The sequence below is a fragment of the Nannobrachium achirus genome (assembly GCF_963921795.1).
Source record: "Nannobrachium achirus genome assembly, chromosome: 10".
In the NCBI taxonomy this organism is placed as follows: Eukaryota; Metazoa; Chordata; class Actinopteri; order Myctophiformes; family Myctophidae; genus Nannobrachium; species Nannobrachium achirus.
Window position 1 is genome coordinate 18235158 of NC_137819.1, and position 13707 is coordinate 18248864.

The window sequence follows — 13707 nt, forward strand, 5'->3', positions numbered from 1 at the left end:
GCTGGTCCCGAAAATGCTCTCGCATGCGTTCGTAGGCTATAATGTGCTTGTTCTGAGCCAGGTCTGTAATCTTAAAATATAGACTGTTAAAGCACTTAACAGTAGATTGCTTCCATGTTGCTAGATTTTGATTGCTTGTCATTGTAACTTGGAAATAAAATCGGCGTGCATGTCCATGATGTAGCTGGCTATAATATACTTTTATAAAATGTTATATTTTCACAGGATTATTTATTATTGTGTTGGATATACATTTTCGAGTGGATACATGTGTCCATTGCCTGTCAAATAGTTACACAATGCTGCTCCGCACGTCTACAATGGAACAAAGTGGTGTAGGATGAATCCTACACCACCTCTGGACTTGACGTGAGATTTGATCCTACCCTACGCCAACGTCAAAGTCAAGTTGAAATGATAAATGTCGAGACTTCCCTAAATTTCGGTGTACACCCAAATTTTGATCTGCACCACGTTGATAAATGAGGGCCAATAAGCCCAGTCCCAAGATGCACCACAATCTTTCATGGGCAGACTTATTTAGTAGTGTTACTGTAGATAGATACCTTTATTATCCCACATGGGAAATTCAGTTGCCCAGAGGCAGCACAGCAGTTAAGGTTACAAGTTACAGAGAAGTAAGAAAAAGAAAAAGAGTACTGTAGTATACAGTCCAAAGAGCAAGCACAAAAAAAGATGAATAAAACATAAAGTGTCGAAAGCTATTGCAAAAAGAGAAGAAGAATATATACATAAAGTGACCACGAAACATTCAATGCTCATAAGTGACACGTCACACACACAAAAAGGCTATACTCAAGCATAACTTAGCAAACAGTGCCAAACAAAAGAGTGCACATAACAGTCACTGCTAGTCAATGCAGTCATGCAACACAAGTATCGCACCGCCATATCAACACCGCAATAATACACAGTACAACCAACACAACCCAATAGTGCAGGGCCTGAAAAAAGTGACCAAAGTCAGTGCAAATAAGTCAAGAATATATATATATATATTATTTTCCTTTTACACCTCTAAATAGTAATGAAGAAATCGCTGGCTTATTGTGTCTAAAAAGACATATTTATGCCCCCACTGAAATCAAAATCAATCAAAATCAAAAATCAAAATGGCTAAGATTGCTTAAATGATAGAAAGAAAGAAATGAAAACATTTTAACACTCATCTTTTCTTTTCTCTAATTACAATCTAAGATTTGAAAGCTTGTTGCAATAATAATAATAAAATCACACCCGTGTGAAGTGGAGCTGTGTGTGTGTGTGTGTGTGTGTGTGTGTGTGTGTGTGTGTGTGTGTGTGTGTGGATCATGTGTACCGATTTTTGTGACATTTGAAGAAAATATGTAGGAAAAGGAGCAAAAAGTGTGTTTTGGAGAAAATTCAAGATGGCGGAAAATCTATCATGGCGCAAATGGGCGTGGCCTATATGGGGAGATGCGTCATGACCCAAGGAATCCAGGGAAAAAATATTTTTAATTTTCCGACCTACGGTTCAAGAGTTACAGGCCAAAACGTAAAGTGGGGTGTTATGGCGCCACCATGCGGCCAAATGACACAATTATTTTTTATTTAATCCTTGAAATCATTATGAACCTCCTCTCCAAGTCTTGAAACTCTAGCCCCTATGGTTTGCGAGAGACAAATAATTGAATGTGAGTTTTTGCGATTCCCATTATAAGTCAATGGGGAAAATTAATTCACTAATAAATTAATATCAATTAAACTATAGAACCTTTCTCTTAGAAAAGTAATAGCCCACGATTCCCGAGTAAGCCGGTCGATTTGACATATGGCGCGAGTGTGTGGTGGCAAAACTGTGGGACTAGTGGCGTGCCGAAGTTTAGGAAGTTCAGGCTACATACAGACACACACACAGACAGACAGACAGACACACAGACAGACAGACCCACACGGCCACGTATAGGGAGCCTGTGCTTCACACAGCTCCAAAAAAGGTTGTCCTTTAAGTCATCTTTTGACCAATGTGGCCCCTAACCCAAAATGAGTTTGACACCCCTGCTCTAGCATAAACGATGGGACACACTTCTACTTCTCATATAGCTCTCAGTCCATGGATACAGTAAGTCGCCAAAGGCAGCACAGCAGTTAAGATACAGTTACAGGGCAAGAAAAAGTACTGTAGAATAGATTCAGCCGGGTAAATACATCACACTCAAAGAAACACCATTGATAATGAAACAAAATATACAACACTATACACAACCTCAACAGTGCTTGCACAATGCAGGACAAACGCACATTAAAGGGATAGTTCATCCCCCAAATTACTTATTTTCATGGATTACTCACCCCATGGAGACTTGAATTCATGGATATTCTTCTTGTTTTTGTCGCATTCCGGAGCCAATAATGTGATGACCGACAGCCGTTCTCTATGGAGACACAAAGGAGACCTTCATCAACTCCTCACTAGAGTTTCCAACAATAGCCTACGTTGTGAAAAAAGGAATCATCCCTCATTTGGAAACAAAACATCAGTGCTATTTATGAGTTAATTTCATCAAGCGTCCCGTGCAGCTTGGCCAATGTAGCCATACGTACAAACAGACACCAATTGACCAGTGACGGTCCGGACATACACGGGACAAAAGGACAAAGCCAGATATAGAAGCGTTAGCACCGCTCAAAAGACGCGTAACCTAATGGACTGATAATAAGGGGCATTCTTTGTTCCTTATTCTTGGGATGTCTGTTCAAACAGCTCATATAGATAGGCTACTGTTAGTAGGCCTATACTAGTATACATGTTGCTTAACACTTCAACCATCTAGGCTTAGTAAACTGGACCTGAGTTGTATTTTGGACTGCTTTTTTCTGTCTACGGCAAATCTCTTTGCCAAAAATATGCTCATAACATGCTGCGTTGTGAGCTTGTGCATTGTCTATTTTTGGCTTGTGCTCCCCGTTACCCTGTCCAGGGCAGAGGATGCAGCCACTTGTAGCCATTAGCCTTAGTAGTATAGGCCTACAGAGGATGACACTGTGGCGTGCTTGTTTGGCTACACTCCTTTAACGAGCTAATAAGATAAACTGCACAGATGAACGTGGTTATTATGGGGAACATTTATTATGGGAAACATGACTCATGCACAAAGGCATTTTTTTCTATTCAAAACACAGTTGCTGCCTCTTTTGTGACGAGTTATGTAGTTATTGCATGTTACATAGACACATGTATGCCCGCCCGCACAGACACACACACACACACACACACACACACACACACACACACACACACACACACACAATAATATTCCTAATATTAGTACAAATTAAAACAAATTATGTTTTTTGCCTGTTCATTTCTATTTCTGTTATTTTCCCCAGAAATGGGTGCAAAGGATGGGTGCTTGTGCGACAAAATAATTTCATCCACTTCTTACACAATTTAAATTAAACCTGTGTTGTGCCAATAAAAGTTCAGGTTTAAAGTCCCAGGGAAATGGCATTTTATTTTGAAGTTTCAGTCTGAAAAGGAAGCCTTGTGTTTACAGGAAGTAAATACAATTCTAATTTTATGGACTTTTGATATAAAAATACACACAAATCAAAAATTCTCATTTATTTGATAGATATGTCCTCATTATGATTTTAGAGGTATGCTCTAAAAGTGTGAAGAAGAAAAAAAAAACATTTTTAATTTCACTGCGTCTTTAAGCTGAGCTAATATCAAAATTGTCTTTATTTTTTGACAATGCACACTTTTCCCCACCATCCAACAAGGCCTATGGGAGGAGCATCCCCATCCTCTGTTCTGTTTACAACTCAGGTTACCTTTAACTCGCTCACGTAGGCACAAAAACAAACCCTCTCTCCACTAGCTAGCTCATTAGTGCTAGCACATGCAGTGCAGTCCGCTTCCAGTGAGCGGGGGCCTAGTCCGCTCCGTGTTTCCGCGGCGCCCCGTGCGTTCAGTAAAATGGCTGTGGAGCCTCGTGTTGGTTCGCTCGGGTTTCCAGCTCACACTCTCCTTCTGTAACAGAAGCCCAAACACACACCTTCTGCGGCGTTACGTTTTAATTCCCCCCTCCCTGTCCAAAGGGTCCGGGTTTAACGCTTAAAATATTGTTCCTTTTATATCCCCCCACCCCCACAAAAAAACTTTAAACTTTCCAACCACGGACGGCGCGGTGGATGCCGGATTCGGTCCGGGACGAGGTGGTTCGGGGCCGGGGAGGGGGAGGACGGAGGAGGAGGAATGAACCGGAGAAGGGACATCGGGTACGTTTTTTCGTTCGAGGAATACACAGCGAAACAATAATGGTGTTTAATGGTTCTTCCGCGCGATTCCGGGCTTTGCTCGTGAGCGAGTCACCGTGTTGAGGGAGGCGAAGGAACGAGGAGCAGAAGAGGAGAAAGAAAGAGAGAACGGAGAGAGAGTAGTAGCATAGAGTAGATATAATATCATGGCCGCTCAGGTCGCCAGCAGCGTCGCAGCTCTCAACAGCAGCCCGCCTTCCGAGCTCAAAAAGCCGGAGCGGGAGGCCGCGCAGGAGCCGGAGCTGTCGGCGCCGGGCGACAAGCAGCAGCAGCAGCAGCAGCAGCAGCAGCAGCACGGCGGGGACAACAAGGAGCCGGGCTGCGGCGACCGCGGCTCCTCGCCGGGCCAGAAGGAGCTGCAGGACGGGACCGATGCTGCTGGCAGCGCTGGGGGAGGAGGAGAGCCTGACATGAAGAACGGCAACGGGAATCTATCCAGCAGCAGCGGAGGCCGGGTGAATAATAATAATAGCAGTAGCAACCAGAACGATGGGGTTCCCGAGGGGAACAACAACAGCAGCCACCCGGGGATGGGAGGACACCACCACGGCCAGCAGCAGCACCCGGGCGCCTCCTTCCCTCCGCCGCCGTACGGCTACAACCAGCACTACGGCCACCGGGCCGCTTTTCATCAACATGGCGGCCAACAAAGCCCTGGCATGGCAGCTGGTGGCGGCATGATGGAGCCCGGCTACCCGGGTCCCAACTCGCACCACCCGGCGGACCACCACTACCCCAACCACTACAACAGCTACAGCCCCTTCCCCAACAGGACTGCGTATCAGCAGCAGCAGGCCCAGCAGGGAGGAGGCGGCGGCGGAGGCTACGCCGGGGCCATGAGCTCTGCCTCCCCGCGGAGCGGCGGGCAGCAGCAGCCTCCTCCCGCTCCGCCGGCCGGGGCTCAGCAGCAACAACAACAACAACAAGCCGGCGGCAAGCAGCCTCCCGGCGGCCCCATGGCCGCCTCGTCGCCGTACAGCAGCACGCGGTACAACATGGGCAACAACGCGCCCGCGGGGTCGGCGTCCACGTCCACGCCGACCCTCAACCAGCTCCTGACCTCGCCGAGCTCCGCCAGGAGCTACCAGAGCTACCCAGGGCAGCAGCCGCAGGACTATAACAGCCTGCAGGAGCAGCAGCAGGGCCCCGGGAGCAAAGGGGGGCCCCCGCCGGACATGGTGGTGGGAGGTGGGAGCCAGTATGGAGGTGGTGGTGGTGGGGGCCACTCCACTTGGCAACAAAGGAGCCACCATCCTCCTATGAGCCCGGGAAACACTGGACAGACAATAAGCAGAACCCAGGTAAAAAACACAAAACTTCTCCCCTGATCCATTTGATCTCACTGTGCCACAGTTAACCCCGACCCACTTTCACCCCCAGTCACACACAGAACCAACCTAAACCCAGCAATCTGTCTGTCTCTCTGTCTGTGTGTGTACTGTGTGTGTGTATGTGTGAGTGTTTGGTGGAAAGACCCACTAGGTTATAGAGAGAGTTGCTATATATTGCAATGGGAAACACAGCCATTGTCTATGTAGCTAGATCTCTAAAATGGCTGCCTTCTCTCTCTGTGTGTGTGTGTGTGTATGTGTGTGTGTTTCTCTCAGTACCACCCCCTGCAATCATGTTTAGGTTGGGGGGGGGGGGGACGCTTTAAAATGCTGTTGTTTCACGTTCAACTTTGCGTGTTGGTGTGTGGATATGAGCTCACTTTGGCTGCTCCGGGTTGAAACTGGAGCAGAGTTTGTGTCCAGCTAGGAAAGCAAGGGGAGGCTAAAGGTGATATTTCCTTGGCGAGGCTAAAGTGATTCTTCTCCTCCAGCCTGTGTGTGTGTGTGTGTGTGTGTGGCTGTCAGCTTTCTGTGGGAATCCGCTGTTAAATAGCCTTCCGTGGGGGTGGTTTGCTTTCCTTTCAGTACGATCAAAAAGTTGTGTGATGAAAGCCCTGTCTGAGCTTACAAACAAGATGCCAAAAACAAAACCCCGATGAGCGCTTAGCTGTTGGCATTTGCATATTCATAAGCCATCGTCACGATTTGAAAAAGGGCTTCAGCTGTCATTTAAAGGCGAGTGTTGGATCTAAGTGTCAGTATAAAACATCGCAGAGGCAGTGAATCGCAACATTGCGTCCTCTGGAATTGTTATAATTGTATTATAATAGCGACGGATAGGTTTTGTACCGAAGGAGAGGCTGTGTCTAGCTATCTTTGCACGACCATTTTCCCCCTCGGAGGAGCTAGTCGTCTCCGTCCATGTGCCGCTTGTAAACACACGGCCAGTGATTCGAGTTGGCAAAAGTGCAGATTGCTTTGCTTTGGGATTTGAATTATGGAGGTAAAATCCTGCTGCTGTCAGAGCCAGGAGACAGTTGGTCTTAGGTTGACATGCGAGTCGAGATCTGATTGGCTGCCTCCCCCTTCCCCTGCTCCTGGCCATTTATAATTGCATCTAATGCACCGCTGCAAAAGGGAAAAAAAACACCCATTCCTGCTTAACTCTTGTTATTCCACCTTGTCAGGAGAATTACATCCATTCTGTCATTCATATTTTAGCAGCACGCACTCTTTCTTTGTTGATAATTATGTGGCATTCATGTCATCTGAAAAATATGTAGTGTTCTTGTTCCTGAATGAGCACCATTCTTTTTTAACCGAGCTAATCCTGTTTAAAGCAATAACACAAACGAAGAAAAGACTGCACATTTTGTTTTGGATTTGGATATCACGCACACTCCTTCTCTGTTGCATTTTATCGAACACATTTTGTCCTCTCCCTCCTACTGCAGTAATTTGCATGCTGACTCTTTTATTTATGAAAGCTTTATATGTCTCTAACACTAACGCTTGCTCTCGTGTCGAGGAGTGGCGGCACACACACAATGTTAGGATTTCTGACAAATCGATCGAAGTGTTCTTCCCCCCCAAAAGTTGGTTGTTGTCGCTGTCGCTCACACGCCCCGGTTGTCTTCAAATCTGATCCCAGTACAGCAGATAGGAGTAGGTGTGGTCCTCTGGCTCTTTCTAGAGCAGCCGTTCCCACTGTTTCCAGATCAGCGCTTAACATTGTGCATAGAGAGGGAGACTGAGACATGGAGAGAGACTCTGGCCTGGATAATCTTTGGCCCACGTGAGGGGAGTAGAAGTCGGACTGGCGGCAGCGTGTGTTTACAAGCTGCCAAGGTGTCAGCCAAGTGTCACTGCCTCTTTTCACCGGGGTTACAATGGCCAAATTTACTTTCGCATGCGGCGTGTTGTAACCATGTCATGTCAACACCGCTGCTTGCTAACCTACATCCTCCCCGTCTCCGGTGACATCAGCCCCGGGTTTTTCAACCATGGACTGTTTTCACTCTGCAAACATGTGTGTCACATGTTGGTTTTATCATAGGTAGGGTGCCCTTGTTTCATTTTACATGCTCATTAGGCCTATACGTCGTTTAAAAGTGATACCAATGGCTCATTTTACATGTTTAAAGGGGACAAGGGAAGGGTACTGTACCACCTGACTGTATTTAGTTCTTTCCTCCACAAACGAAGAGATAATTTCTAATATGCTGTCAGTTTTAACCCCTTTAAACCCTATTGTTATTCATAGCAGGGGCCTCCCAGGGATCTGTACTTGATCCCTTCCGTTCTTCCCTCCACACCAAACCTCTTTGCCGAAAATGGACGATATATGAGCTCTCAACGTTTCTGCTACGCTTTCTGAGATTGTATATCAGCTATTTTTGCAGAATGTTTGCCTGTATCTGCCAAATGTTTGCCTATGAGTGTGACATGCCCAGTATAGGGAATAGGGTTCACGTGTTTGAGACAATCCAAGGCCGTGTTGTGTTCAGCAAGTCTTAATTCATATATATATATTTTTTTATCGTGCTGATTCATTGAGGAGTAGTCTGGTTATCGTTCAGCATCAGTTACAATAAAGGATCAGTGTGTTTGCAATATATATTCTGGTTTACATACCAATACTATTACAGCTAGCATTATACATGTCTATACTACTTAATACAATTGTAATAACATACATAATATTGGTGTAGCTGAAGTTATGACTTAATAATGGAATGGGTTTTTATGTCTTCACAGCTCAGAGATGAGATGTTGACAGGCTGGGTTGCTTATTACGTTTTTATTTGTATTAATTTGTTCAACCTTTATTCACACTGGGAAAAGACACGTTGAGAAACAAGAACTGTCTTTCAAGTCTGAGCTTATAATTGAAACAACAAGCATAAAATGAAAGCATGCAAATAGAACTACAAAAAATAATCAGAATTATTTTTACCCTATATTCTCACCAGTTGCTCCTGCAAGCTCACAACGTGTCATGGATGTGATGTACATAAATTAGCCATTCGACTCTTTGGAATGACAATGAATGACAACATATTGTGGCATTCATAACGTCTTAACAAAAATAAGTAACGTAACTGACTCAGTGGTGTGCTTACTGCTTTGACACAATGTGACAATGTGATAAATGATAGACATATCACTTGGCTTGCTAACTGTTTGGTTGAGTTGTGGGTATTAGGAGACGGACAAAGGATAACCGGAATATAGCTGGTTTAGCATTAGCATGAGCTTCCTCAACCATGTGGGAAATGAACACTCAGCAAAGTGTGGAGCATTTTGGTTTGCAATTAGTCTACACTGCAAGACACATGATGTGTACAATACTATATTGCTGAAGCAGTGAATAAACAATGACTTGTATTGGGGTCACCATTATGGCCCGTTTAACCACTTACTTCGTTGTATGATGGATAGTCAAAGTAGTGCACCTACAAGCTCGCAACGCTTTGCCATGTGAGCTTGAATATTTGCTATATTCTTGCTATGTGCATTTTTATGTGACAGTTTTTGCCCCTGACATGCCCAAAATAGGGACACCAGGTGGCTAAAATTGTGTAAAAATCTGAATTTTAGAATTCATACTGACACAGTCTTTTGTGTGGCTTTTTGACATCAACTCAGATAATTAGCTGCAGCAGTGTCTGTCTGCATCTCTGTTTATCTTAATATTAGGATTCAGGAAAATAGGGTAGGGTAAGTGTACAGTTGGGTACTAATTAAATGTACAGTTGATTTTGTTGACAAATCTTTATTTTGGCGGGCCTTATGGAGTCGTAATGGCTGCTCTTACTCGTTTTTTTGTTAAAATTAGTTTTAAATGGCTATATATTCTGATAGTAACCATTGCTATAAAGTGTTTGTTCTGAGTCTCTGTCTCTCCAGCTCTTAATAAGTACCGTATTTTCCGGACTATAAGGCGCGCTTAAAAGCCTTTAATTTTCTCAAAAAACTACAGTGCGCCTTATAGTCCAGTGCGCCTTATATATGGATCATTCATTGACATTGACATTCCCTTTAGCACAGCTCCATCTGTTTGATGCATAACGCAACGGTAGCGTCTATTATGTGCGCCTTATAGTCAGGTGCGCCTTATATATGAAAACAGTTTGAAAATAGACCATTCATTGACAGTGCGCCTTATAGTCAGGTGCGCCTTATAGTCCAGAAAATACTGTAATAGTAAACGTTTTCAGGTCGGGATACCGATTTTATCCAATCAGGTGACAGAACTCACACAGGATACAGATTAAAGAGACCCCTGTTACCAACACTCAAGCAACGATTACATTGTAGAGATTTAACCTTTTAACAAAATATCACTTACTTTACATTTTTAAAGGTATAATATGTGTCACAGACTCAGTTTGCTTTCTTGTCGTGATAACTCTGTAAAGCAGGGGTCTTCAAGGTCTTCCGGCCAATGACCCCTTAGCTGAGAGAGAGAGACATATATTGTACACAATATTGTATATTGTACACAATTGTGTCGCAGATTAAACTGTTTCTTAGATTTCATAGATAGATTCCTAGATTCCTAGACAACTCTATCATGTTGGATTCATGTTAATGTGTATTTTCAGTGTCGGCAGGTTAGCATTCACCAGTGTCATCAGGTTAGCATTCACCAGCGTCGTCACTCGTCAGGTTAGCCTCGGAACTACTGGGACCTCGAAACAACAGGACCTCGGAATAGCGCTACGCGCCCGTAAAGCACAGGCAGTTTTCTCTTCCAGGAGGTGGAAATGAGAAACTCTCCTCCTCCTCCTCCTCCTCCTGGCTCATGTGTGTTTGCAGGTGTCGTAGACTAGTCTAAATAACCTTCCATCTCATTCATCGTGTCCCTCAGGGACTGCTTGACTCAAAATAGACACCTGGAGACTGCTTTATTGTTTTCCTCCGTGTTGTTTTTAATATATTTTATCCGTCTCCGGTTGCGGCTAAATCAAAGCTCAAAGAAGCAGATTTCAGCGCTTCGGGGTTCTCAATTCAAGAGTTATGAAAGTTTAGAGAGAGCTTAACCGGAAAACAAACAAAGGAAGAAAAAAGAAAAAAAGAATAAAACCAAAATAGTACTGACGAGGGCAATTGTCTTCCCACACTGACACCCAGTGTGCAAATTAATCTTTCGCTTTTCTTGAATTTCTGCGAGTTTCTTGTGTTGACGTTTACAATGAGACTATTTCACAGTGACGAGCATTGCGTTGACATAATCGGCAAAGCAATTCCTTTTGGCCCTGTGCTTAAAGAGTATTTATTTTCATGTTTATGTTATTTATTTCTGTCGGCGCCAGAAACGCTTTTTGCTGTTGTCACTTATTCCCCGCTAGGGGATGTATCACGCAATTCTCACTGCCAATACAAGTACCAATAAATCTATGTATGTACTGTACATGAATATGACATTAATTTGACATCAGCCAGGCTAATAGTGGGTAGACCACGTTTGTCAGTCTGATTGCATCGGAATTAATAGTGTTTTTATTATCGCGGCAGTAATCATCATGCACTTTGGAGAGCAAAGACATCAACTTAAACCAACACTCTCTTTAGACTGCTAGTTTGCCCCGAGCTTTCTTCATATGGATTGATTGGGCTCGCATGTGGTAATAATAAGCAGTTTCTTACTTAAAGGGCCCTTGGCTCGCTCTGAGAACTGAAAAATGTCTGGGAGGACGTTGGTTGCATTAATTGGACATCGGCGGCGGTGCCTTACCCCCCGGTTGGTTCGCGGCGGATCTCTCGTTTTGGCAGGAACTGTATTCTCTGGTTAACGGAAAAGAGGCTAATTTCCGAAATCTCATTAGTGACACGGAATGAGAAGAGCCAGAATCAACTGTATTGGAAAAGTAAAATAAATGCAGAACATTGGCTCTCCCTTTATCTGTTTATATGTTGATTATTCATAAATGGCATATGTACAAGCTCACAGTGCATCACTTCTTGCCACACTACACGCTTGTTCATCTGCTATTTCTGAAAATATTTGAAGAAAGAAATTGTATCGAAAATGTTATTCTTTTTTATATAAATCTTCTCTTCTGGGGGTCCCTGGCACAAAACATTTTCAGATGGGGGGGGTCTGCGGCCAAATGCATATCAATTTGAGGGACCTTGACATGAAAACGTTTGAGAACCACTGAGAATCATGAATTGATAGAGATTGTTGCAGGGGGACTTTCATTTTATGCTTGTTTTGTGTTTCAATTATAAGCTCAACAGACTTGGAAAAAGTCACTTTCAACCTGGTGTCCATGTTTTGGTCATCATGTCATTGTAGGTGACAGTGGTCACATGTTGTCTTTTGTTTTGAACGACTTAAACCTTTACTTAGTTGACCAGAGTCCCCCAGATAGGGCTGTCACAATTATTACATAATCGTCTAATTGCGATTATTTGACATAATCGTGATTATTTTTCAATATCGTCATAATCCTTTCCATGTTGAAAAATGTTCATATATTTAAAATAAAAGTCAAAAATAGTGTAAATAGCAGATCTACAAGCTCACATAGCGTCGCGATGCGACGCGTTGTGAGCTTGTCGATCGGCTATTTCCACTATCAATGTTCTTTTTAAATATAAAGTTGTAAAATATGTCAGTCATTTCTTTGCCTATTTAGGTTATGTGTCATATCTGCCATGTGCAACTTCAAAGCCTACAAGCCAAACAGAAATATAATCGTCAACGACAAAAACACAATTAAATCGTTAATCGCAATTATTTGAGTGAAAACGAATCGTCATGTAAAATGTCATAATCGTGACAGAGGTCTGCCCCCTCCTTTTCCCCTCTGCACTGATTATTCTTGCTGAAAAGTGCAGATCTACGAGCTGTTTTTGACAGCACTCACCACAGAATAAGGGACACTATGGTTCATGTACTGTAGTTCAGGGTAGATAATGTGTGGTTAAAACAGAGGTTTTCTTTGTTAAAACCATAACCATATTGTAGCAATCATTGCTATGCAGTGTTTGTTCAGTAACCGGGGTCGCACTGATTCTCTCCAGCTCTTTAATAAACAGAAAATACATTTTCAAATGGGTTGCCATTTTCGTACAATCAGGAGAGAGTATGCATTTATCAGTTTCCATTTGATAGTGTTCCAATTTTGTCTGTTCATTTCTTTGCGCCATCCCTTCCAAATTCACATGTTTATCCTGCATCCCGTGTGAGTTCTCTTGATTGGATAAAAGTGGTATCCCGGAGTAAACCTTTTCCTATTAGTTTATTTTCGTCTCCTCTCCATACCATTTTGGGGTAATTGTGGCTGATGTCAGATGAGGCCAGTGCTGCTAGTACCCAGACACATGTGTGACTGATGTGGCAGCCAGCGGACCAAAGTCCAACCTGGCTGCCCCACATCAGCCCAGCGTCTGGCCTAGTTTTCTCCCTGCTACAGACGTGAACTGTCTGTGACCAGCACTGCTTTCTGGGTTGACTCTTCTTTACCAGTCGTTGCTGTCGGGTGGTCTACTAAATGTACAGTTGATTTTGTTGACACATTTTTATGTTGGTGGGCCTTAACCCATTTATAACGCCCATTATTGTGTATCATTATTTTATGCTTTAACTATTGAAAAATAGCAGATATACAAGCTCACAGCCGCGCTGCGAGCTTGTAGATCTATTTTTGAAAAATCGTGAAAATTAGAATTTTGACCCGATTCTATAAGTGTCTTGAATCCTTTTTAAAAAAAAAAAAAACCCATGTTTCTATGTCAGCAACCTGGCTAGCCATCGTCAAAGAAAAGGTCCTTTTCACTTCAAATGGAGCTCAGTTAGTCTGTTCTTGAGAGACTATTATGTCAGTGGTTCTCAAACCTTTTCATTTGAAGGACCCCCAAAATGATGTTTATTTGGCCACGGATCCCCATCCTAAAATATTTAGTTCCAGGGACCCCCCAGAGGCAAAATTTGAGTTACAAACGTTCGCTTTGAAAATACATATACCGGTATTCAAAGATTTGCACACATTTTCACGACTTTTTCAAAAATAGCAGATCTACAAGCTCGCAGCGAGCTTGTATATCTGCTATTTTTCAC

At 43.4% G+C, this 13707-nt stretch overlaps 2 protein-coding genes across 5 annotated transcripts in view; both read left to right on the forward strand.

The window, feature by feature from the left end:
• Window positions 1-13707, forward strand: part of LOC308292879 (GTPase IMAP family member 8-like) — a gene marked incomplete at both ends in the record, with an annotated part of 407153 nt that overhangs the window by 65384 nt on the left and 328062 nt on the right. The gene's annotated exons all lie outside the window — the stretch shown is intronic.
• Window positions 4257-13707, forward strand: part of arid1ab (AT-rich interactive domain 1Ab) — a 131775-nt gene continuing 122324 nt past the window's right edge. For all 4 annotated transcript variants that reach the window (XM_080735904.1, XM_080735905.1, XM_080735906.1 and 1 more), the window contains exon 1: window positions 4257-5606. In XM_080735904.1, the coding sequence (XP_080592030.1) occupies window positions 4452-5606 (1155 nt within the window). In that variant the 5' untranslated portion in view covers window positions 4257-4451. The remainder of the gene's footprint in view (window positions 5607-13707) is intronic.